The following is a 26,197-nucleotide window of genomic DNA, read 5'->3' as shown; positions in this document are numbered from 1 at the left end:
TCAGAAAATCTTGACATGTTTTTAAGCACTGAATGCTAAGAAAACAGTAAGTTCCTTTTATAAGTACTGTATTAGAAGCTATTAAAAAAAAACCCCAAGTCGTTCAAAATAGAAAATAGGAAATGGCCAAAATCTACAGAAGAAGTAATCACAAAGTTCTGCATACTAGTTGCCAAGCCCTGAACAGCAAAAATGTTGCCTGTGTATTGTGCAAGGATTTGTGCATCCATTTCACATGCTGAAAATTATCTTTGGATGTGACTTGATTTTCCTTATGCAGGAAACCTGCATATGGACAAAAGCTGCCGCATATGTGGAAGCCACTATTTTTGATCCTGGCCATTATGTTTCAAGACTCATAAAATCATACTGTCATCTTTCTAAAATACAGAAATTTCCAAAGAAAACCAGCCTTAATTAAGATGTCTGCATGAATCCTGGACAGTCACTGCTAGTAAATGGAGTTCTGAGAGCTTATGAAACTATATTTCCTTAACTAGCAATGAGAAAGCCCATTTTGCATGTCCAGTTACCTCAAAGGACTACAAGGGCCGGATTCAACTAACCCAGTGTGCTAGTGGAAGCCAGTGCTGGGACTCCCAGTAGCACAATCAGGCTTCCCCCCTTCTCCTCCCCCCATGTGCCCTGCCCGCTCCTCCCACAAATGGGGTGAGTTGGGAGAACCCCCAGAGCAGCACACAGGGGGAGGAGATAGGAGATGGTTCTGTCTGGCAAGCAGAAATGCTTTTGCTGGTGGAAAAACATTTATTAGCATGATGTTGAATTCCACCCCAAGCTTTGTTCATTAATAGCTTCAACAACTTCAATGCTGGTTATAACCACAGCAGTATTTTAACATGTCCTATTTCAGACTAGGACTGAAACAAAAGAATAGAAAATAAAATGTGTACCTATAAGCTATGGGCAGAATCCAACAAGTGATCGTGTGCTTACGGAAGGATTTTTGATCCAGCAGAGGCTTTGCTAACAGAATAGATGGGATTCAATTCTTACTGAGTTCCCCATCTCAGCCTCCAGTGCCCACCCCAAGAATCTGCACCAGAGTTGGGGGACACTCCAGAATAGAGTTAATGAATGCCTCTCCTCCTATTTTAGTGGAAACCTCCACTGGTTCAGAAGTCCTTCCATCACTACAAGGGTATCAGTTGGATTTTCCATACACATATAAACACTCTTTTTAAAGGAATGCATACGCCAGCAAATTCTTCATCAGAACAAATCTCTGTTTTTCAGTCAGAGAATTGGAAGATGCTCTCTGGATTATTGCTGTCTGCAGGATTTGCTGGCTGCAGGGTCTTTGTAGGAGTAGTTTTACCATGCGAATGAGAAGAAGAAGAATGAGAACTTTCACTGGAACTGCTGCGAGTCTCGGTACTTGTACTTGTTTTTTTCATCTTCCTTCTTTTTGCAAGAGGTGCCTTGTCAACATTCTGTAGGCAAAATCCTTCCCTCTTGTATTTGTTAAAGGCCTATTTAAAAAGATAGATGCAATTGTGTATATTCAAACTGAAACCGTTTTTTATAGTTGCTTAAATATGAAAGTATTAAGAATATTTTCCCTAAAGAATTGCATTATGGACTTCAAAATATTTTTAGCAAGAAGACTTGATTAAATATCCAACAATTAATATACCATTTAATATTGTTGTAGGCTACAATCCTAGCTTCTAATGTAAATTTACCTATTGTTCCTGGCAGTTTCACAAATGGTAGTTATCCTAAAAGCAGAGAGAGAGGTAGGCTTCCATACTACAAGCAACAAGCCTAATTCATTCCACCATTTCTTCAGGAAATATTTATTAGTGTCAGGATCTGTTCCAGGAGGTCCTAGGCAAACTACATTCTGATGGACTCACACCTTTACGTGCCAAACCTGCCTGATGGCTGAACCCACGATGCCCCCAAACAAACGCCAAGTTGAGGACATTATGAGAAATTAATATGGCAGCTCCCAGACCCAGTGCAAATGCAGCTTTAAAGGTTGAGGCAGAGTAAGCATCAGAGGGACGCGGGTGGCACTGTGGTCTAAACCACAGAGCCTAGGGCATGGCAATCAGAAGGTTGGCGGTTCAAATCCCCACAACGGGGTGAGCTCCCATTGCTCGGTCCCTGCTCCTACCAACCTAGCAGTTCAAAAGCACGTCAAAACGCAAGCAGATAAATAGGTACTGCTCTGGCGGGAAGATAAATGGTGTTTCCGTGCGCTGCTCTGGTTTCTCCAGAAGCAACTTAGTCATGCTGGCCACATGACCCAGAAGCCCTACGCCGGCTCCCTTGGCCTATAGAGCGAGATGAGCGTGCAACACCAGAGTCGTCCACAACTGGACCTAATGGTCAGGGGTCCCTTTACCTTTACGCATCAATGATGCTGGAACCTCAGCAGCTATCAGACACAATGTGGTGACACTAAGGCATTCTGACAGCCATTTGAGGGGCTTAGTCCATATCTTGGCTAAATATGAGGCCTGGAGTCAGTTGTAGATTTGGTGACAGAAATGGCTGCTGGGACATAAGAGTTGACAATTTATTAGCTTTGTGGGAGTTGCACAGGGTTTGGGGGAAGGGTACCATCTTTCTCAAATAATAGTAAGGAATGGAAGAGAATTTGGTTTAAGTTTTAAAAATTAGTTTCAGAAGTACTTTTGAGGAAAAGAACTATAGAAGGTTGTATTTAGAAAGTGCTCTTTTCAGCGTACCTTTATCCTTTAGTTAATGCAGATTCTGAATCTCAAGAGATGGGTGTCATAATGTTTTTATTATTGTTATAATCTTTATAATACTTCTATATTCTATTATCCTAGCATCTCAGGGCAGCTGTCTACCAGCTCCATCTCGGATGCCGGCTGAGATGCTGCCCGCAGACTGTCTCGCCAGAGTAGTACATGCTCTGGTTATCTCCCGCTTACATTACTGCAATGCACTCTATGTGAGGCTACCTTTGAAGGTGACTTGGAAACTACAATTAATCCAAAATGTGGCAGCTAGATTGGTGACTGAGAGTGGCTGCCAAGACTATATAACAGCAGTCCTAAAGGATCTTCACAGGCTGCCAGTACATTTCCCAGCACAATTCAAAGTGTTGGTACTGACTTTTAAAGCCCTAAACAGCCTTGGCCCAGTATAGCTGAAGGAGTGTCTCCACCTCCATCATTCAGCCTGGACACTGAGGTCCACTTCCAAGGGTCTTCTGGTGGTTCCCTTACTGTGAGAAGTAAAGTTACAGGGAACCAGGCAGAGGGCCTTCTCAGCAGTGGTGCCCGCCCTGTGGAACACCCTCCCATCAAATGCAAGGGAAATAAAAAATTACACAACTTTTAGAAAACATCTGAAGGCAGCCCTGTTCAGTGAAGTTTTTATGTCTGACATTTTATTATTTTTTATATTTTGCTGGAATTTTGTTTGTATAAACAACAAAATTAATTAATTGATTTAATTTTTATTTACATTTAGTTTGATATATAAATGCAGCCCTGGCTTTAGCCAGAAGAACAAGTGAGCAGGAAGGATTTTGTAAGCGGAGATCATTACCTTCGGGGCACACAACTATTGGCAGAACCAGAAACAGGACCTGATGTCTCAAAATAGATTTTTCAACAGTACAGTGGTACCTCGGGTTAAGAACTTAATTCGTTCTGGAGGTCCTTTATTAACCTGAAACTGTTCTTAACCTGAGGTACCACTTTAGCTAATGGGGCCTCCCGCTGCCACCGCACTGCTGGTGCATGATTTCTGTTCTCATCCTGAAGCAAAGTTCTTAACCCGAGGTACTATTTCTGGGTTAGTGGAGTCTGTAACCTGAAGCATCTGTAACCTGAAGTGTCTGTAACCCGAGGTACCACTGTAGTTTGAGTGTTAACTCTTCCAATTTACCCCTCCCCTCACACTATTCTCCCAATTTTACATCATGATCCACGTGTTCAGGAACCCCACTGGGACTAACAGAGAAAGCAGGGGTGCCTCATTAAAGGGGTAAAGATGAAGAATCCTCAGTTTGAGATAAAGCTGTAGATATTTCTGAATGTATATGGAACTAAAGTGCATTCCACTTTAAATGATAGGCTGACAAAAGAAGCACATGGTTTAATGTTTAGAAAGTAAGACTATATGAGCTTACATTGAAGGTTGCTTTGACATAAGAGTGTACAGCAGCTCCTGAAGATCCTAAATTGTCTGGAGTCATTAACGGGTTGGATGACAGTTGGCTACCATCTTGAAGCCATTCATTGTATCTCAAACTGGTCATTTTAATTCTCTTATTTGGATCCACTGTAAGAAGTCCTAATAGGAATTTATTAGACATTCTTAAATCAATAAACCACATGTTATGGGTTTAGCAGTCCCAATATTCATTTATAAACAAAAATGAACTGCTTCAACAATCCAGCTTATAACTTTAAATTTAGATTTTAGAATCTTACCAATCAATCTTGAATAAATAGATAAATTATCGACATCTATATACTCAGAGCATCATTATTAAATGAATTGTTCATAACAGTTAGTATTTATTGAGTATTTGCAGAAGTTGCATGAAATCATTTCATAACATCTAGGAAATAAGATTAAATTATCACAACAGCTGCTATCCTGAAGTGTATGAACTCCAGACTTTTTCTAACAGGGTGTATAAAATTAATTGATTAAAACATATCAGATTTTTTATTTTAAAAAAACTGCAGATACCAGGTTTCCCTTACATTATAACTTGTTTATATTAAATAAGGATATAAGCTTGTTACGTCTTGAGTCAATATCTAACATAAATCAATGCCCCCCCTCAGAAACGAGTTCAAAAAACCTGTGTAAATAAATAACAAATTTGATCATTTCTCAGATATGAATATTTATACTCTAGCTACTAACTCTAGGCATTTTATTTTCACCTGATGAAAACAAACTACTCTCGTCTTCCCAGTAACTATCAAACCTTCCTTCATCCACAGCATGCATCTTTAACCTTTTAAGATATGGGACCCACTTATACCCCATTTGGGTACCCATTTATTATTATTTTTGCATGGTGGTAACACTCCTGTTGCAACCCACAGTGGATCAGGATGAAAACCACTATTGGATCCTGACCCACCAGCTGAGGACCAGTGTTCTACAGAACTATTAAACTACACAATTGTCCTCTTTTTCACCAGGCTGATCTACCTATTAGTCATAAACATTTCAATTTTACTTGCTACTTGGCTTTCTGAAGGTGGGGCTGGTCCAAAGAAGCAAGAAGTAGAAATGAGCAATATAGGGAAGAAGACTCCCCCCCCCCCACTGCTGATCTAAATCAATGATTCATATTAATTTAAATCCTTTTACTCTGTTTTCTAACTATTTTGTCTCTAAAAGTTCCCCCTAATCAAGCTATCCAAATATTTTCTTTCAACTTTCACACTTAAAATTTTGGGGTATAACAGATTAACTGAAGCTTGTCAGCAAAAGATTGGTGCAGACACAGTGGATTAGGGCCAAATGAGTCAATCAAATCACAGGCAATTGTACATATTGTACTATCTTCCTTAGAAATCTTCATTTTAATTGATTCCAAAATTATACTACTATATTAAAGAATTATTCTATATTATATAATTTTACTACTAACAGTTACAGGAATTACTAGAAACATAGTAAAGAAATATATGGGTCAATATATATACCTTGTATCAAATCTTTGGCTTCCTGAGAGACATTCTTCCAAGCATCTCCTTCAAAAGAGAACTCTCCTCTCTTAATTTTCTTCATAATTTCCAATGCACTTGTGCATGTTACATTTTTATCTTGAGACTGGAAGGGTACTTGTCCTGAGAGCATTGTATACTTTTCAAAAATGAAAAATTCTGAATCACTACTACATATGGGGTGTGTGTATGTCTGTGTGTGAGTGAGAGAGAAATGTATACACAAACACACACACACACAAACTAAACGTGCCATAACCAATCTATAGTTAGCTAATCAATTTACATTACATTAGGGGGGAAACAGGACAATTTTCACATGCCCACACAATTTAAGATAATATTTTCAGAAATTACAGAACAGTTGAGGTTGAGTAAACTTTCCTGAAACCAAGTGATAAAATCTCCAGCATCAAATATACGTATTATCCTTTAGGTGTTAATTCTATAACAGTAGGCTATGCAGATATAACATACAGACTTTCTCTCTTAGTCATTATTAAGAGATCAGTAGCCAGATGAGGTATCACACGTTCCCCTCCTGCATTGCACACCCTGCACTAGGCATAGTTAAGGTATATGTCAGAACAGGTATTAACTGTGCTTAAGACTAATGAGATTTCTTGATTACCTATGATTTGAACTTGATTATCAAATCATGCTTAAGCAAAGCTGCTATGGAAAAGTGTGTGGTTCTATGGTCCACTCCTTAACTTGGATCCAAGCTTTCCTCCTGTCAGCAGGAGCATGACTTGCATGGAGTTCCACTGAGGGCATTCCCACCAGTGGAAAGGATTTTTGCCACTACCTCCTTTCCCTGCAACCCCTTGCACCCGCTTAATGACTCATTTGGCCAATTCTGGACCCTCTGGAAAGGTATGTGGTGACTGCAAGGGGGCAGCATAATCAGTAGAAAAGGACCGCTGGTCTTATATGAAAAGTATTATTCTTTGAGTGATAAGATGCTCTCAAATGAGAGCTCCCCTTAGCACATGAAGGCAGAAATACAACTAATTTAAAGGGCCTTGCTCACATCCAGCCAGCTCCTACCAGTATACAACCATCTAAGCTGTGAAAACCCACATATAGACAAATATGAAACAAACCACAGGGAACACAGAAGAACATAGGCTCAGGTCATCTATGGATGCACATGGCCAAACTCCCTCTGGTGGCCCACCTTTATTCACTGCCTTCTTATGGTTGTTGTTTTTTTCCCTGACAGGCAAAGTAGTCTTGTCAGTTATCATTATCTGGGGCACAATGGAGGGAATGACAGAGAGGAAAATTGTTCCTTAGTTAAAGGCACAGCTCCCTGACCACTTGACAGTGATGCCAGTTGAGGAACTGATGTCACTAAACAGGCTGAAAGAATGCAGTGCTTATTGGCTACCTTTAATTTTAAGCAGTTGCCTCTTGACCCTGGCCAAAGTCTTCTCTACAACTGCTGCAGCACTGTCTGGGAGCTAAAGAGACAATAAACGCCACACAGAACACAACTGAGAACTCACAAAAAGGGCAGAAATGCCTGAACAAAGCAGAAAGACAAATTTGGGACACAACCTCTCGGCATGAAAGCAGAAGTAAAACTGGTGGTAGGTAGCTGGATGTGAGCAAAGTTCTCTAAATTAGCAATCTTGCCTTCAAGCAATAGAGGGACTTCATATCCCACCTGAGAACATTTTCACTCCACTCAAACAAAAATTGCCTCCTCTCCCACTTTTGCCAGTGTTGTAACTCCCTACTTCTGTCAGTGGGAATGGATCAAAAGCACTCAATTTGCAAACAGCTAAGGTTGAATTCAACCCCTCCCCTGTTAACTATGATTAAGATAACCAATATTATATCTGCACAAGTCCAGTAAATATACATTCCAATAACTAATGATCAGCACTCATACTTTAATCTGGGGCCATTATAAGCAACACTTTTCCACTAGCAATCTGACCAAATGCTTGTCAGTAATTTAAAAATGCAGAATAAAATGAGCAATTAGCTTACCAAAATGACTCCCAAACTCCAGAGATCACATGATTCATCATAACCATTATGATTTAAGAGCTCTGGTGCAGCATAATGAAGGGTAAAACACGGCGTTTTAAGAGGCTGATTGTCAGGTGGCTTTAAGCGGGCAAATCCAAAATCAATTATTTTTATTTCTGAACTATCATTTTCATCTGTAAATAATAAATTCTAAGAGAGAGAAAATTAAATTAGAGATTTGCAAGATATGCTGTCAATATAAACCTAAATACATTCTTTATTTTTATATACTTGAGATAACTGCTGTTATGCCTTCTCTTAGGGATGGGGAACCTGTAGCCCTGCAGATATTAGACTACAACTCACATTATAAGAATGTTGAAAAAGCCTGGCTGAATCAGGTCGAAGACACATCTAGTCCAGTGGGCAGTCAGGTGCCTATGGAGTGCTTGCAAGCAGGCAATGAACACAACGGTGCTCTCCCCACTTGCGATTCCTGACAACTGGTATTCAGAGGCACACTGCCTCTGACAGTGAGGTGGAACATAGTAGTCATGGCTAGTATTCATTGAGAGTGCTATCCACCATTAATTTGTCTAATCCACTGTTAAATCCATCCAAATTAATGGCTATCACTACAACCTATGGGAGGGAATTCCATAGTTTAAACATACGTTATTAGAAGAAGTACATATTTGTCCTGAATTCTCTGATATTCCAGTTCTAGTATTACTGAGGGACGGGACTTCTCCCTATCTACTCCCATGACCATTGGCCATGCTGACTGGGGCTGATGGAAACTGGAATCCATCTGAGAAACACTTTAAAATTCTGATAGCAGAATTAAGTCATCACCAAGAACAGAACACACACAATTAAGTGAAGAGAGCATAAAAACTAAAAGAAATAGTATTGTTTCTATTATAATGTATATGCATTAGTCACCTCATAAAACAGATTTTCTAGACAACATAGAATAATGATAATAATAATTGTATTTAATTATATCCTGCCTTTTTCCCTGATAGGGACCCAAAGCGGCTTACAGCTAAAAGAGAAAAAGTATAAAATAAAATACACATGCTCAATGGGTAGTCCTGTTGGCAGGTGGTGTAGATAAAATTTACCACAAGGAACAGAGATAATTCATTTCATACTTAATGAACAAATCTCAACATATAAACTCCATCCTAATGAGAAAAGTGAACTGTCTCTATCATTACTAGAAAACTTATTACAGGAAGCTGATAATGTCATACCTCAGGTTTTAAGTCTCTGTGGACTACTCCTACATCGTGCATGTGGCTCACCGCTGAAACAAGTCTGCGCATTATATAACTAGCTTCAGTTTCACTGAAGTGCTTCTTTTTCTGGATACGTTCAAGTAATTCTCCTCCTTTCAAAAGTTCCATTACTAGAAAAGTGTGGAGCTATAAACAATATATTTGCATGCAAATTCTTTTTTAGAACATTTATTTCAAAATGCAAGGGACAATAATCAGCTAGATGTATTTAATATTCAAGTATATATACTGTTTACTTTTAAATTCCTCCTGGTTCAAAAAGCTATTGTATGTATGTAGTATACTAGGGCCGGCCGGCACTGCTTATTTTGCTCGCCAACTCTGCATATCTACCAACACTCAACAACCGCCCTCTCTTTAAACCTCACCCACCCCTTTGCCTATCCCCTCACAGCTCACCCTCTCCCCAGCTTGCCCAAACCCCCAATCTTTTTTTTAAAAAGGCAGAAGGCACTTCAGACAGCAGCTTGCTCATCTGCTCCTGCAAAACATCTCTCCCTGCTCCATTAAACAGCTCCCCTGGGCTGCCTGCCACCAGCACTGTTTCCTTGCTCTCCTGCCTGCTGTCCCTCACACTGGAGTTGGAGTGGTCACCTGTAGACAGCTATGTGAACTACAGACCATGATGACAGCCTTAGATTTTTTTTTATTATACAGGAAGACATACATTATGTGTATATAGTATACAGTACTGGTCTTCAACTGGTGGATCAGGACCCACTAGCGGGTCACAGCCTTGTCCAAGTTGGATCGCAACAGTAGCGCTACCACCATGCAATTGTATGGTAAAAGTTAAGAAGCAAATATTGTGATTTGAAACTAACTCTAGCTACGTAATACTCCCTTCTTGGGCAAGATGATTAGTTAGGGTGCCTGACCAGGTGTGGGTAAGCCTGGAGAAAGCAGATTATCTATGCCCATTCCTGTATGGTTTCAGGCCTGGTTTTAGCATCGAAACAGCCTTGCATCCTACCTAGCAATCAAAATTTGGATTCCAGGATCTCATGACTATACTGTGCAAAGTCAGCTTAGTTTGCAAAATGTTTAGTTCAAATGTAAGCAAATTATTCTACAATACAGTATTTACTATTTTAAATACCTGATCATGGTAAACTTCATGCAGCTTCACGATATGGGGATGTCCTTCGCAAAGTTTTAAAGCTGTTATTTCTCTCTGAGTGTTGGCTTCTAGCCTGAAATATTAAGAGGTCAGTTTGTAACAATTTAACAATCCAAGCATTTCCTTGGATCTAAACAATTATGAGTCTGTGCTATATAAGCTCTAAAAATATCTTATAGGGGCACATTTGGCTGTATTGTGAACAGGGCAGCAATTTGGTAGTAAATCTTCAGGTTAAATACTCAAGTATGTTTGCCTTTTAAAAAACATGTTTGTGCTTTAGTTGAGATCATCTTCTGAGATCCTTCTTCAGCTTCACACTCAGAAGCAAGGAGGAAGCAACTGGGGAAGGGACCTTCTCAATGGTGGCACCTCACTCATGAAATTTTTTGACTATACATTTTGTGGTTTTATATTCTGCTTTTGTTCTGGGAACCTCCCTGAGACCTCTGGATATAGGGCAGTATATGAACAAATGAATGAATGAATGAATGAATGAATGAAAATTCTCGCTAGGGAAGCTCATCTGGCTGATGCTTTGCTTGTCTTTTTAGTGTCAGTCAAAGGTTTCTTTCTTTCCCCACATTTTTATTTGTTAAACCATTATTCTTTAACCACTGCCATTATTTTATGCTTTTTAATTATGTTGCTGAGTAAGCTGTCCTGAGAATATCTATATTGAAGGGCAGCAGAGGCATTTTTTTAAGGTAAAACAACAAAAAGCTATTTTCATTATTCAAATTTATAAGAAATGAGAAGAAGAAAACATTTAACCTTTTACTAATTATTTTTACTGCATATTCTTGGCTAGTTTTCTTGTGTAAGCATTTTCGACAGATGGAAAAACTTCCTTCTCCCAGTGGTCTTTCTTTCAGGTCCAGTTCATAGTGAAGATAAAATGAAGAGTCCTGCAAGGGGTGGTAGAAGAGAGGAAAACTGGCTGTATTTAGTAATCATTACTGAATAAAAGAAAAAAGAAAAAGATCATAGTTACTTGAGAATTTTTAATTACAGCAAAACATATTTTGTGCTGTATTAGAATACCACAGGCAGGGTTCCGTTCCTGCCCCCTGTGAGTGTTGGCAGTGCACCCATAAGCCCATTCTGCCCCCATCCCTCCCTCTTCCAGGTCCAAAACGACCAGCGCATCAGTGGTCATGCGTCAGTTGGATGTGCCTAAAAAGATCACCACCTGTGTTTTTAATATTCGGTTGGAAGCCGCCCAGAGTGGCTGGAGAAACAGCCAGATGGGCAGGGTATAAATTATTATTATTATTATTATTATTATTATTATTATTATTATTATTATTAGCAAGTTTACAGTATGTCCTTTTTCCTGCCTTGGGAAATAGCAAAGTAATGTAATATTTGTTTGTTTGTTTGTTTATACATACTTCTATACTGCTCTTCATTCATAGATCACATGGTGGCTTACAGCATAATAAAAACTTAAAATACACAACATAATAACAACAAGAAAATCAACAACCCACACACAAGACACATTTAAAAGGCCACTAAGAATTCTTTCATTAAATATTTTATTTTAAAATATCTTAAACTGAAAATATCAGAAAGAAAATGCAAGTTATAAATACATTATAAAACACAGTTACATCTTTTAATTACGCCATTAAACTGCTATATTAAGTTTCAACGCTACCTTCATCATAGCACTCCTGGCAATACTTGTAATTCCAGGTCGGTCCACTGCTGTCAGGAAGTGAACAGGATCCATAGTGGCTGCATTACGTTTGAATAAGATAGAAGGAGCAACAAAGGAGTATCCCTAAAGAACAAAAAGAAAAGATATTCATCACGCCGAGAGTTTCCAGCTATCAAATTTTAATTGTAATTTCAATAATTTGGGGTAAGCATAATTCAGACAGAAAAAAAAAATAATCAGCATCCAAGATAAGCCAGAATAATTATATTCAAGGAAATTATGCACCTTCTTATCACCGTAAGAGGAAGCCTGCCTGAAAGAAATTAAACCATCTTCTGATCCATTAAAAAAAAAATCAATTAAAAGCTCAGTTTGTTAAAAATAAAAAAGAATGCTAAAAAACTGACTCACAGCTTTTTCACTGGTGACAAAGGGTCATACGTCAAACTGGCTAGCTTCTCAAGAAACCTATAGTTAAGGTATCAAACAAGCTTACATTATGATTGGGCAAATGGATTTTTATCTCTGGTAAACACAAATGTTATATTCTCAAATCTCAGTGGAATTACTATGATGTATTCTTTAGTTCCAATTTTCTTTTATGTTCTATTTCTGCTTTTTTTAAACTGTCAAGTTAACTGCTCCTCATAATTAATCATGGTTTTATATTCATGTGTGTGTTTGTGCGTGTGCGTGTTTAAATACCGGTAGTTTAATGTCTTACATGTGTTCCATATGTTCAACCTGCTTATACTGAGAGTGACATTAATTTTGAAAATATTCTCGTAAAGAGTTCCGACATGTTCCACAAAAACAAAACTGAAGCAAAATTCTGTTATACCTCCACCATTTAGAAGTAAAATTTCAAGAAAAACTCAGCGTAAATGAGACTGGGGCGCAAAAATTCATTGGATGAATTTCGCATTTTTGGACATTTTTGGAACTAAGCTGGAAGAAAACAATATATCACTGAGTAAGATTTATTTGGCTACGAGTAAAATATTTAATCTTTAGATTTTGCATTGAAGAAACTCCATACATCAATTGTTATTTTCTTTTCAATTCACTTGGAATTATTAGGGAAAGATTCAGCTACCTTTGATGTGGAGCCTATCCATACTCTTACCATGAACACTAAGTATCTCTCTAAAATAATGCACTATATAGTGTTCATCGAAGTTGTTTTAAAAAACATAAAAGAGTGGTTAACACTTTTGATACATCTGACCCTGCTAATTTAATAAGAATAATATATCTACCTGTTATCTCGTATTTCCTCTTGGACTACCAAGGACCTGTTCTGTAAGATAATAGCAACACCTCTTTTTTTCCATCAGAAGAGCAAGTAGCATACAAATCTTCCAATTTTAAAAGAAGGATCTGCTCCTTTCTTTAAATTTTTATTATTTTCCATTACAGTTTACATTTAGACTCATTTCATACATTTGAAAATGTCCAACATAAGAAGTTCCATTGCCAGACTTATTTAAGGGTAATAAAATAAGAGCCAGAACATCTACATGGACATCTGACAGGGAACCAACTGAAGCTGTTTTCCTCCAGTATAGGGAGAGTTTGTGACAATGCTTAGGTTTCATTCGAATTAATGAGAATGGAAATCCTGGCCAATATGTAACTTCCCCAATGTAGATAAGGCGATGAGCAAACTTTGCACGAAGGCATTTTAAACACACAAACCAGGGCAAAGGATTATCAATCACAGACGGATTTGAATCAAATACCTTACATGAGGCCTGGCTAGAATGGGTCCATTTAGTTTTAGTGGTAAGCTTGTTTTGCCTCTCTACTCTTCTGCTACCTTCTCCTCTAAAACTTCAGTCACTATTAAATTCTGCTACCTTCCCCAGATTTTGTCTGTGTACCAAAGTCTGCCTCATGCACAGCCCCCAGACAACGGTATCAGGCTGTTCCTATATTGCTTTCTTATCCTGAAAGCCTTTCTGAGGTTCCCCAGCCTCCCCAGTCTGCTGCCTGCTCTGCTTTCCACACCAGCTGAAATTGCTTCCTGTGATACATATCTCATCCTACTTCTCTAACTTTGTTGTACATCCATCCAGCTCATTGAAAAAGGTCCGATCCTGAAGAAACAAACATAAATCTTCTCTTTCCTGAGAGGTTCTGACTCTATAGTGGGCAAAACTAACAAATATGTTTCCTTGCTCTCTTCTATCATTGTGAACTATAGAAGTAGAAGAATGGATGCACATATACTGCTTACATTTCTTTTTTTGCCCATTTTGAAGTTCATAGAGCTCTTAGCCCTTGTACACTAGCAGAGTTAAGCAACATGCCCAGATTCAACTAACCGGGCATGCTACTGAAAGCCAATGCAAGTGCTCCCACTTGTGCAACAGAGCTTTCCCTTCCCTCCTCCCCCACATGCCCTCCACTCCTTCCCCAAATCCACTCTTCCCCAAATCCAGAATGGTGCACGGGGGGAGGGGGGATCATTCCAACTGAACTCAATGCATCTAAAATAGTGCTACACAGCCCTATCTTTCAGTGCGGGATATATAACTGATGGGTCGTTATTTTTTATTCTATAATTTTACTTGTCAACTAAGTCTGCACTTTTTCTAATGATCCTAGGATTGGTTACATGCAAAACATCTCAAAAGCATGACTATTTCTTCCCATCCATACTAGGGAAGGCATAATGAGACTTCAGTCCATTTGTTTACGTTAGTATCAAAAAATCTCTAGCAAACTTCATTCACTTTAATCACCTTCAGAAACTTTACTACATTTTATTTAATTCTGAAATTATCTCTGCACAAGTTCCTAATAATAATATTATTATATGCAATTACCTGGAAAAGCTTATCTGCAGCTTGTGGTGTGCTTGCTGGAGAATATGTTGGGTCCATTTCTGTAAACTCCTCTGCAAAGTTACTAACATCCAATTCATCACGAATTACTGGTTTAAAAGGAGCTGGCACTAATTTGGCAGCCAAGTCATTCCAACTCAGTTTCTGTACAGAAACAATAAAGTAATTTTAGAAGGTAATGATAGAGCAGCAAAAGATGAACATTTCAACTGACAATGAGAATTGCTCAGAGAAGTTTAATAATGACTTGCAGTGCAATCCGATGTATAGGAGTGAAATTTTTAATTATCTTTTACAGGCAACTCCCAATTTACGTGGTGGTTACGTTACAAGGCACCGCACATTTAAGTGAAATTGTGTATATTTTAAACACCCCATTCTGCCCCCACCTCACTCCTTTTAGTGACGTTTTCAGGTCACTTCCGGGTTCAGCATGATATGCGTGTGCACAATCACACACATAAATCAAGGCTGGCTTGTATTTTAGAATCTTTCAGTTGTGTCAATATATTTTTTTAAACACAGGAAGAGGAGGAGTTTCATGGCTTTCCCTGGAGATCACATTCCATCATTTTCGTACCACCGCAAAAAAACCTTTTATGTAAATAATATTGTATAAATAATAGTAATTATGGGAAATTAATATGTAACACTGTGTATTGTGTTAAATTTGTTGTTGTTGTTGCTGCTGTTTAGTCATTTAATCGTGTCCGACTCTTTGTGACCCCATGGACCAGAGCATGCCAGGTCCATTTGTAGGTAAGTACATTAAGGTAAATTTGTAGGTAAGTACATTAAGTGAACTACAGTAAAAATAAGGTCAGGGGTTTGTGTGCTCAGAATCAGTAATGGTTGGATATGAGTTTTGAAAGGGCATTTGAATACTGGTGGGAGATAGCTGCAGTTGGCTTGGGAGAGTGTTTGGAAGGTTGTGGCAAGGTTAGTAAGATACAGTAGGATCAGCATTGTTGTTGATCATTGTTTGGGGATAAATGCTGAGATTTACCTTAGGCCTATTTAGAAGGCTAGATTCGGTTGGAGTGTTTGTATGGATCCAAGTAGCATGTAAGAATGCACATAATTGAAACCATATGCTTCTGTGCAATGAATAATTGTAAACCTTTTTTCTTTTCTTTTTCCTTATTAAGGATTTTCTTGTTTTACAAAGGTATATGCAATGTCTCTCTCGTATGTAAGCCTTTTTATTACTTCTGTTGTCAATATAATTGTTGCATCACACACACAGGCAACTTGACCAGCTATGCTAGAGATGGCAACTATTCAAATACTTGGTATCTGTAGTGGCCAGAGAAAAGAACAAGGATTTAAAACACCTGGCAGCAACCCAGCTCAAGACTATACCCCCAAAAGAGAGAGAGGCACATACAGGGGAGTTGAGGTGGATCTGAGGGTGGTGCCAGAGAACCATGTAGCTAAGAGGAAGTACTATAGCTGTCCTTTCTCTAATGCCTGCCAGACATATTTCTAAACAAAAAGTCACATGTTTCCAAAGCAAAAATGAAAAATACAATATCTAGTTTTCTTTCACCTGGAAGAAGGGATGCTGTTTTATTTCATCAGCACCATTTGAACCACAGCCCAGTCTTTTCTTGGGATCTTTCATCAGAAGACCTTGAATTATATCTTTGGCTAGAGCAGTCATTTCTTGGGGATAAGGAGGTTCACTTTTCAATATTCTCCTGAAGAACAGGGAGAAAATCACAACAAGGTAGTGAAATGTTCACCACATGGTGATAGTGTATGTAGAATTGTGGTCACAAAGTGGTACAAACTGTCATATGCTTGTCAAGACAGCTGGGTCCACCTAGTGACTAGTCCAAAACTTTATGGAGAGCCACTAGCAGAGTAAAGACTCTTGCTACACAGATTTCAGTACCAGTCCTGCTACCTAAGACCCTTTGAAATGGTGGTGCCAATAAACCTTATCTAGGAAGTGTGAATAGGACCCATCAATGCAGTGTTTCTCAAGAATTGGACCTGGGGCCACTTTCAGTGGGCCTCAGTGTCACAGTCTGCTCAGCGTCTCTACATTTGTTTGCCCTGACCTCTATCTGTGCCATAACCCACTGCTTGGATCAATACCAGCACTAGCAACTCACTGCATGCTGATGTTCCAGGGAGAAGGGATGAAAGAAATTGGCAGTTGGAAGGGTGGGGAATTAGGAAGAAGTTGAGTACCAAAGGAGAATAGGAGGGGAAATTACAGAAGCTGAATAAGAATATAAGAATAATTAAAGAAATCTATCTCCACTAACAGCATTTGGATCAGGAAATTCTTTCTAAAACAGAACAGCTGAGTAATAATACCTCTAGAGCAAATGTTTGTACTTAGCTGGCGGAAAGCTGAGCTACAGGATTCTTTGCCAGAAGGAAAACAATGTGGCAAAGAATTTAACCATTTCCAAAGGTGTATTATCAAAATCAGCAATAATTTCTGTGACTGGTGGGCCTCTGTAATTTTCAGCAGTCTCAAATGGGCTCTAAGAGTAGAAAGTTTGAAAACTCCTGTATTAATTGATATATCTTAGCTGCTTATACAGGAAGGTTTCTAAGATGCAGTTGTTTTTTCCAATTTCATTTATTAACTCCAAACAACATTGGTAGACTGTGTTTCTCTTTGAATTTATGCCTAAATCAAAATAAGTATTCAACTTTTTACTACCTTTCAGAAAATTTATAAATATGATTTTAAAAAATCATTTCTGGATAAGTAGCAAGGATATATCTACCCGGTGCTTATTTAATGGATTATATTTTATCCTGCAACCAAGAAGGGGATTATCAATTAGAACATTCACAGGATCATCGGCAATATAATACAGAAGCTCCTACGGGCATTCACGAATCCATCAGTGACATAAGAATTTGTGGGTGGACCAACTTAATAAGCATATTATACCTGTGAAATGGAGCAGCTGCTGCAAATCTAAAGCTCAACATAAAGTACTCTGACAACATCCAGTCAAGCTCTGTAGTATTTGTACACTACATCTTTCATTGTACTCCGGTTTCCACAAATTGTTAAACAAATGTAGACTATATAAAACAATATTTTCTTTAAAAGTGGAGTTTAAAACTATCTAATAATCTGCAGCCAATTTTATAACTTACCTAGATATCTCAGTTTGTGAGTTTCTCTCCCCATCAACAGTAAAAGGTGATGCTCCAGTTAATAATTCATACATAAGAACACCTAGACTCCACCAATCAACAGCCTATAAAATAATCACATAAGTTATAAAAGCAGAAAAATACACTAAGTCAACACAATTATTTTAAGAAATAACAACTATCCAGTTACAGGTAGGTAGCCGTATTGGTCTGCCATAGTCAAAACAAAATAAAAAATAAAAAAATTCCTTCCAGTAGCACCTTAAGAGACCAACTAAGTTTGCTCTTCGTATGAGCTTATTTTGTTGTGACTACAAAAGCTCATACCAAGAACAAACTTAGTTGGTCTCTAAGGTGCTACTGGAAGGAATTTTAACAATTATCCAGACAGCTATCTTCACAGCTAGAGGTAAATAATGATACATGAATTTATAAAATAGAAATAAATTATAAATGGAAGTAAAATTATTATAACTCATGTGAAGGATCTGGGCTTTACTGTCCTGTCTTGGACTGACTGGATGCACTTTGTTTTATGGATTGTTGCATATTATATGGGACTATGTATCTTTTTGTCTACTGCCCATCATTCTTGTCTGTTCATTTGTGGATTATAGGGTTAACTTGTGAAACTTGATTCATTCTGGGGCAGTCTTATAGAAATAATTTCCCCCTTTATCTGGTGGCAGTGAGTTCCTAAGTAGGGAAGAGTGGCCACAAGCAGAGGGTTACATTTCCCTTCCTTCAGCAACATCTAAATGTTTTACAAACTTCACTGGATGCTTTATTAAGGAAAAGCATACCTTATCATGACCTGTCTCCCCTCCTTTGACAATATCTGGAGCCATATATTCTATAGTTCCACAGAAGGAATATGCTCTTTCATTCTGAAAAAAGAAGGCACACAACACACTAACTGATATCAGAATCACAAGACAAAATGAGGGTAAGAGAAAAGACTAACAGTTCCTAGCACCTCTATTATCGGTCCAAACTGACAACTCTGAGAATAGATGCTACTGTACTTTATATATTATAAATATAAGTTGATCACGCAGGCTGAGGCTGATGAGAGATTAAGACCAACAACATCTGGAAGGGCACAGGCTTTCATATAAGAATCAAGATTTTTATTTTTATAAACCTACATTCTGTGATCTACCAAAGTAGTGCCTGCTGTCATTTATCATCACAAAAAGAGAACACCAGGTGCTCAAGTGGAGCAAAACCATCAACAATTACTCTGTTTTAAAAAAATTTATAAAGAAGGTATTTACTAGTAAAATGACAATGCCTGGTTTGCACGTAACACTAAGCCATGATTTAGCCAAAGTGTAGCTTGTCTATGTGTTTGAACTCAGCAGACCAATCTTGGTTTGTCTTCCAGAAACAAATGTGAAACCATGGTTTGTTGCAGGATTACGAATTATGTTGTAGACATATGATCCATTGGAGAACAATCTTATGAAGCAAATTCTGTGCTCAAATGCATATGTGACATTTCAATGAGAGCTAATATTTCAACTTGTTTATGTTCTGCCTTCATTTATACAATCACTTGTTCAAATACTTCATATGCAGATACTCACTTCATCACTAACAAACTCCTTACTCAAGCCAAAGTCAGTCAGTACCACATGGCCATCAGAATCAAGTAGAATATTCTCAAGTTTTATATCACGATATATAATTCCCAACTGAAAAAAGAAATTAAATTAATTATATACAGTACTAGTAAGCATATTAAAGCATGCTCATAATCATTAGAATTCTAAATACACTGAGGTGTGGTTATTAGAATTAAAAAACCTATCTGTGCTCTATATTTACACAGTGTTGCCTGATTTAAATCAAGTTTCCTATGAATACATCTTCATATATGTATATTTAAAAATGGTGCAAATCTGACATTAATTTACAACTAAATTATTAACACTAAACAGAACACCAAATGGAAAAATGTATTTTGTTTACTTGTAAGATAACCTGCTTTTTATTAATTTTAGAGCAATATTATGCTGCTTACCTCTAGAAATAATTCTGAATATTAAATAAACAAATCAAATATTTTAAATACTCCTATTACAACTAGCAGGCATGACAGTTTATTAAATAAAGGAAATGACATACTGGACGATATTGTCTTCTTTGTAGTGCTGGTCGTTTTTTATTCACTCTGCTTTGGCCCAGCTACACCCACATTAAATCAAAGTAGCAAACTAAATTAAATGTGCATGATTGGTAAGTCAAAAAAGGAACTGAAGTTTCTGTGCAGACTAGAGAAGACTTTTTCCATGTACAGTGGTACTCCGCAAGACGAATGCCTCGCACAACGAAAAACTCGCAAAACGAAAGGGTTTTGCGAGTTTTTAGTTGACTCGCGAGACGAATTCGTCTATGGCTGTTTTTCGCAAGACGAATTCGTCTGGCGAGGTACCACTGTAAGCCGGCACCAGACCGCAACGCGGCGCGGTCTGGTACCGGTCGGAAGGGGTGTCGGCCGATCGCGCCCGCCATCTTGGGTGTGGAGCCTTATTTGCCCCTACGGGTTCCCATGGTTGCGCCCGGTGAGAAAACATGGAAGCAGAAAAGACCTGAGGCTGCTGGCTTCAGAGAGAGAAAGATTTATTTTCTGCATGCAGAGGTACTGCGGTGTTTAGATAGCCAAGCAAGTACAAAAAAGTCAATTTTCAGACAGTTCTTATAGACAGTTCTCTGGCTCTGCCTCTTGTACATCCTTGTCCATTTAAGGAACATTTCCTGTTGTACATTTCCTGTTGTACATATAAGGCAAAATGACATTTAGCCCTGAGTTGGTTCATGCGCACTCCAGCAAGGCCATCCAATCTCTGACCTAGTTCCTCTCTATACAAGGACAGTTACTCTCTGTGTTATCTCCAGACGCTTAGTCATAGCTTGCCAGAAAGAAATACAATGCAGATCAAAGTTCACAGCTTTACAGAGATGTTTCATACAGAAAAGCTTAACAAAGGGACTTTTATACTTCTGGACTAACAATACATTCAGGTAAATATATACAGGTTAGCTAATTAACCCCTTCCAGGTGGACATGTGCAGACATGCGCAGTCGACCCAAGATGGCGGACGCGATCAGACGGCACCCCTTCTGACCGGAGCCAAAAGGTAAGACTTTACAGCTACTGTATGGCGCCACGCCGCGTTTTAAAGCTGAAGCGGGCAAACAGCAGCGCTCTCAATCACCCGCAAAGTTGCCGCGGAAGCAGCGGCGGCGGCGGGAGGAAGCCGGAGAGCGGGTGAGTGAGAGCGGGGGTGGAACGGGCGTGGGGGGGGAGAGCGGGTGAGTGAGCGGCGGCGGTGGCGGGAGGAAGCCGGAGAGCGGGTGAGTGAGAGCAGGGGGAGAGTGGGCATGGGGAGGAGAGCGGGTGAGTGAGTGGCGGCGTCGGGAGGAAGCCAGAGAGCGGGTGAGTGAGAGCGTGGGGGGGGAGAGCAGGCGTGGGGGGGGAGAGCGGGTGAGTGAGCGGCGTCAGCGGCGTCGGGAGGAAGCCGGGGGGGGAGCGAGTGGCGAGCGGCAAGGGGGAGAGCAAGTGGCAGGCCGCAAGAGGCTCCGGCTGGGCCCAGCCAGGCCCAGTTGCTGCCTCGGCTTCTCCCTGACTGCGGCCGGCAACAAGCCCCGACTGGTTTTTCCCCCCATAGGAACGCATTAATTAAATTTCAATGCATTCCTATGGGAAACTGTGCTTCGCAAGATGAAATTTCCGCAAAACGAAAAGACTTGCGGAACTAATTAATTTCGTCTTGCGAGGCACCACTGTACAGTAAGCATAGCATAAATATTTGAGAAATGATCACATTTCTTCATTTAGAAAGAAAAACTTTTTCAATTAACCACTGTCTGTTGTTATCTCTGAATCTAGAACTGCAGTTACAAAGCAGGATCATTAACCAGTTTGAAGTTGTCTTCTTCTGATAATCTATAGTTAAAACTAATCACAATTTCTTTCAGATTATACACAATGACACAAAACACAAATAGTTAAAAATGGAAGCAAATGCTTCTGACACCCTCTGACATGCCAGTGGTGGGGCACACAAACCTGAGGCTTATGCATTTATCTCTAAACCATTGGATGCTCAGGTCCCGCTTACCAAAGACATCTGGTTGGCCACTGTGAGAACAGTATGCTAGGCTAGATGGGCCACTGGTCTGATCCAGCAGGCTCTTCTTAAGTTATGTTACTGACTCAAATCTTGATTATTAAGGTCAACATCCCACATAACAGAATTATGACGCAATCCAAAATATGGTTATGGGGATATACCGTGAGCCTCGTTTCATGCACACACTGCCTGGGTTCGTGCTTCACACTAAAACATGGTTTAGTGCAATATATACAAACAGCAGTTATCCTCAGGCTTTTATACTTCTCCCAACCCTTTCCTCTTCCTGCATGGTCAAAGAGGAGGAATCTGGGTTCTACTGTTAGTTAATCATAGCTGGCCATGTCATCCTGATCTCAACCTTATGGCTAGTTTCAACCTGCCAGTCTAAGAACCTTAAGATGACTTGTTTGAAGTTAACAATGATTAACCACAGACAAATAGCATTTACCAGTGGCCCATTTTCATGTAATTTAGCTACTGCATTTAACATGCTACTTGCAGTGTGGTGGGAGGTGAAGGAGCGTCTCCATCCCCATCATTCTGCCCGGACACTGAGATCCAGTGCCGAGGGCCTTCTGTCGGTTCCCTCACTGCGAGAAGCAAAACTACAGGGAACCAGGCAGAGGGCCTTCTCGGTAGTGGCGCCCGCCCTGTGGAACACCCTCCCATCAGAAGTCAAGGGAATAAACAAATATCTGACATTCAGAAAAAACCTGAAGGCAGCCCTGTTTAGGGAAGTTTTTAAACTGTGATATTTTAAATGTATTTTAATGTTTGATGGAAGCCGCCCAGAGTGGCTGGGGAGACCCAGCCAGATGAGCGGGGTACAAATAATAAATTATTATTATTATTATTACATAGGAAGAACCTTAATGTTGGTTCATATTTAAGAATAATCCATAACTACATGCACAAGCTGGGGAGAAACTCTTTCACGCCTCCTTCTCCTGTGTATCCAGAAGGATTTCACTAGCATTTAATTGCAATTTCCCCTGATCCTGCCTTGTGGTGCTGTTGGCTTGTTTTGAAATGGACCAGTTTGTTTTAACCCACAATCTCTGGTGTGCATGGCACAGCAACCCATCTTAGAGGAAACTAAATGTTATCTTTTTGTAAATCACTTTCGAGGTTTTTTTTAATACAATCAAGCAATGTATAAATTCTAATAACGAAAAAAGAATGACAACTGGCCATAGGCATGTTTATAATAGGCCTTCACCCATGCTGTTGCAAACAGCATGTTAAATTTTGTCATGTCTAATGTTTATACAGTTTAAAGTGCAAGTCTTCTTTCCCCCTTTTTCACACTTCAGAAAACACATGGAATTTCTCAGGAAAGATCAAATCATAGTTTTACCTTGTGCAGGTGTTCAAGTGCTAATACAATCTCTCCAATGTATATTCGTACCTCATCTTCAGTAAATCTCTCTCTTTGTGAAAGATGGGTAAAAAGTTCTCCTCCATTTATGTAATCTAAGATACAGGAAGTTGATTATTTAATGTATCTTTATTTTTAAAAAAACACACAACAGAAAGCAGTATCATCTATACTAAATTGCTCAGTTTTGCTCAGTAAGAATAACAGACCATTTGTAATAGAAAAGCAATGAATCCACCAGGGTGCTTAACCCTTTCCCAGAGTTCCATTTCTCCCCTCAAAGGGTTCTTCCAGGCATTTAACATGGGATGACAATGCCTCACTCACTTACATTTTAGAGGGGTGGGGATAATGCCATCCTTGCATAATCAGTCTGTTTTCTCAGCAACCATATACAGTAAAGTTTCCCCCTACCACAGATCAGACCAAAAAGAAACACAGTAGCAGTTCCTTATCACTGTTTTTTCCTTCTTTTTAAAAGCTCCTCCGGTTGGCTTGTGCAATTAATCACTTCCTCTTTCCACCAGTGCTAATCTAAATGGGCCTCTAATTAGCTGCTGTCCTCCAGAGTGTGTGTTTTTGTGTGTGTGTGTTTAATTACCCTTGATGCAAAGACAGAAGGAACTGAAGTTTTAGAATTTGAACCTCTGTTTTTCCTTAGAACAGGAAATGCACAACCAGTGTGAAAGCCTCTGCATTAACTTCTATCTCATTGCTGGGAGGAGGTAAGAACTTCTAGAAATGAATGAACCATGAGTAGTTGGGTGAGAAGAGAAGAGGCTCAGCAGAACGTGCAGCAAAATCCCACTGATGTAGATGCTCTGTTGCAACTAAGTTTGTTATTGGTATGAGCTTATTTTGTTTTGACTACGGCAGACCAACATGGCTACCTACCTGTAACTCAAAGCACTAGGCTTTGAGAGCACTGGTAAACTCATTCTCTCTAATTACAAGCTAGACCAATCAATCACAATGGAACTCTCCTTCTATATAGTCTCCTCACTCTGGCATTTGCTCTCTCTTCTCCCTAGATCCCAACTGCTGAAAGTGAAAATAGCCACTTGTCTGCAGCATTTTTGAAAAATGTCTGGATCACCAAGGTGCCATGAAGCACCTCAGGGGTACCCATTTTGATTAAAACCACCTTGTAGAGATCCCTCTTTGCCTCTGACAAGCCCAGAGGCATAAGAGAAGCTTGCACAAGGGTTATGCAACTGAACTATCTGTAGCCGTGTACTGGAAACCAAAACTGACAAGCTGTGTTATTAAAGGAAAATATTCAAAAGCGGGATGGGGGCGGGGGGCAGGATTATAGTCTTGTCTAGATGTGTGAACATTCATGAACCTGAAGTGGTGCATGTCAGCAATGAAGGGAGAAAACTTATCTAAGCTGCCACGCAGTTGGTGTCCTACATAAATACAATTTCAACACACATCTCCTCCTGATTTGTCAGAAGGTACCGTACTTATAAATGGCTTAAAGCTAACAACCAGCAGCTTGTTGGTTTATCTCAGTCGCTCCAGGGTAACTGTGCTCCATTCCAGCACAGACCCACAAGCCAACCCCTTACCCTTTCACCCTCTGTCTTCTTCTCAGTACAACCCTGGTTGCTTCCTCTAACATTATCAGGACATCTAGCACACATAACACATGAATGTCTGTATTTTCTAATGTGACTTGCTTTCAGATCACTGAAAAAGTTGTCTATTGATTTCAGTTGGTCTGCTTTGAGCATGTTGAATACAACCTAATAGATCCATGATAAGAACAAATAATTTGAAAAGCATATTCTTCAGTTTGTAAACTCTTTGGATATTTATTATATTCTACCATTGACTGGCCTTGCCCTCTTAAAATGGAGTCACTGAACTTTAATGTTAGATTTTTTTTGTTTCAGTGAATATATTTCTTTCTTATATAAAAACTTACCCAAAATAAGATGAAGCTTTGAATCTGTCTGAAATGCATAATGCAAAGTCACCAAAAATGGAGACTGTCGTATGTGTTCTAGTACTTGTCGTTCAGTCTTCGTATGTTCAGTTGTTTTGGCTTTTTGGATTATTGTTGCTTTTTTCAAAACCTTCATGGCATATAACTTGCCAGCATCATGACCACTTATTTTCCTGACTAGAAACACCTTCCCATAAGCTAAAAACAAACATATGGCACAGTATAAAATACTAAAAAAAACAGATATTTGTACGAGTAACTGGATACCATAGTATTCAATTCCTATCACATTCCCATCTTCACAACTGAGCAAAGTACCCAAATCAAGGTAATTCCAACCCTATAAACATAGAAAAATAATTATTGGAATCTCTGAACTCAATGGTATTTCTATATCTTGTTGACTGAAATAATACTGAATTTGAATGAAAAGTGATAACAGAAATGCAAAAATAAGAAAAGAGAGATGTCAGCATACGGGGAATATCGAAGGTTTGCAGAAGCAGATTATTAAAAAAAATCTACAGTAGAAAACAACCCAATAAGTATTCAGCATTCTCAGCAGCCATATAATACTGAATGTAAGTCGGGGGAAGGGGAGCGGAACGGATGGTATAACTTGAAGGAAAGCTTGTCTGGAAGCACTTCTGGTAGAAGGGTAAAGAAGCAGTCCTACTTGTTACTGCTATTGAGAGAAAAAACAGGGTCTGGGGAAGTGAAAACAATAGGATATCCTGAAAAGGATAATGGTCCCTGGCAGGAACCCTAACAAGAGCACTTTACATTTAACATATTGTGTATGCAGTCATTAAACCTAAGATCTTTTTAATTTTAAAAAAACCTACTTAACAACTGTTTTAATACTTTCATATTTAATTACCAAAGAGAACCCATTCTTACCTCCTGTCCCAAGAACTTTCAGCAGTTCAAAGTTCTCAATGCCCACCTTCTCTACATGACCAGTCAGGTTTG

General features: G+C 39.1%; 1 protein-coding gene across 1 annotated transcript; it reads right to left on the bottom strand.

Moving 5' to 3' along the window:
- Window positions 1–757: 757 nt before the first annotated feature.
- RPS6KA5 (ribosomal protein S6 kinase A5) lies at window positions 758–26,197 on the bottom strand. Its single transcript, XM_033141182.1, has 16 exons — window positions 26,126–26,197; window positions 25,205–25,423; window positions 23,254–23,369; window positions 19,343–19,450; window positions 18,557–18,640; window positions 17,754–17,857; window positions 16,171–16,321; window positions 14,604–14,765; window positions 11,770–11,895; window positions 10,881–11,014; window positions 10,086–10,179; window positions 8,942–9,112; window positions 7,701–7,892; window positions 5,679–5,838; window positions 4,136–4,299; window positions 758–1,490 (listed from the first exon to the last, which is right to left on the bottom strand). Exons 2-16 carry the CDS (start codon window positions 25,359–25,361, stop codon window positions 1,251–1,253), a joined length of 2,163 nt encoding a protein of 720 aa, XP_032997073.1. The 5' UTR covers window positions 25,362–25,423; window positions 26,126–26,197; the 3' UTR covers window positions 758–1,250.

This window comes from Lacerta agilis, chromosome 1 (assembly GCF_009819535.1).
Source record: "Lacerta agilis isolate rLacAgi1 chromosome 1, rLacAgi1.pri, whole genome shotgun sequence".
NCBI lineage: Eukaryota > Metazoa > Chordata > Lepidosauria > Squamata > Lacertidae > Lacerta > Lacerta agilis.
Note: the sequence above shows the minus strand (reverse complement) of the source record. Positions and strands in the feature narration are given on the sequence as shown.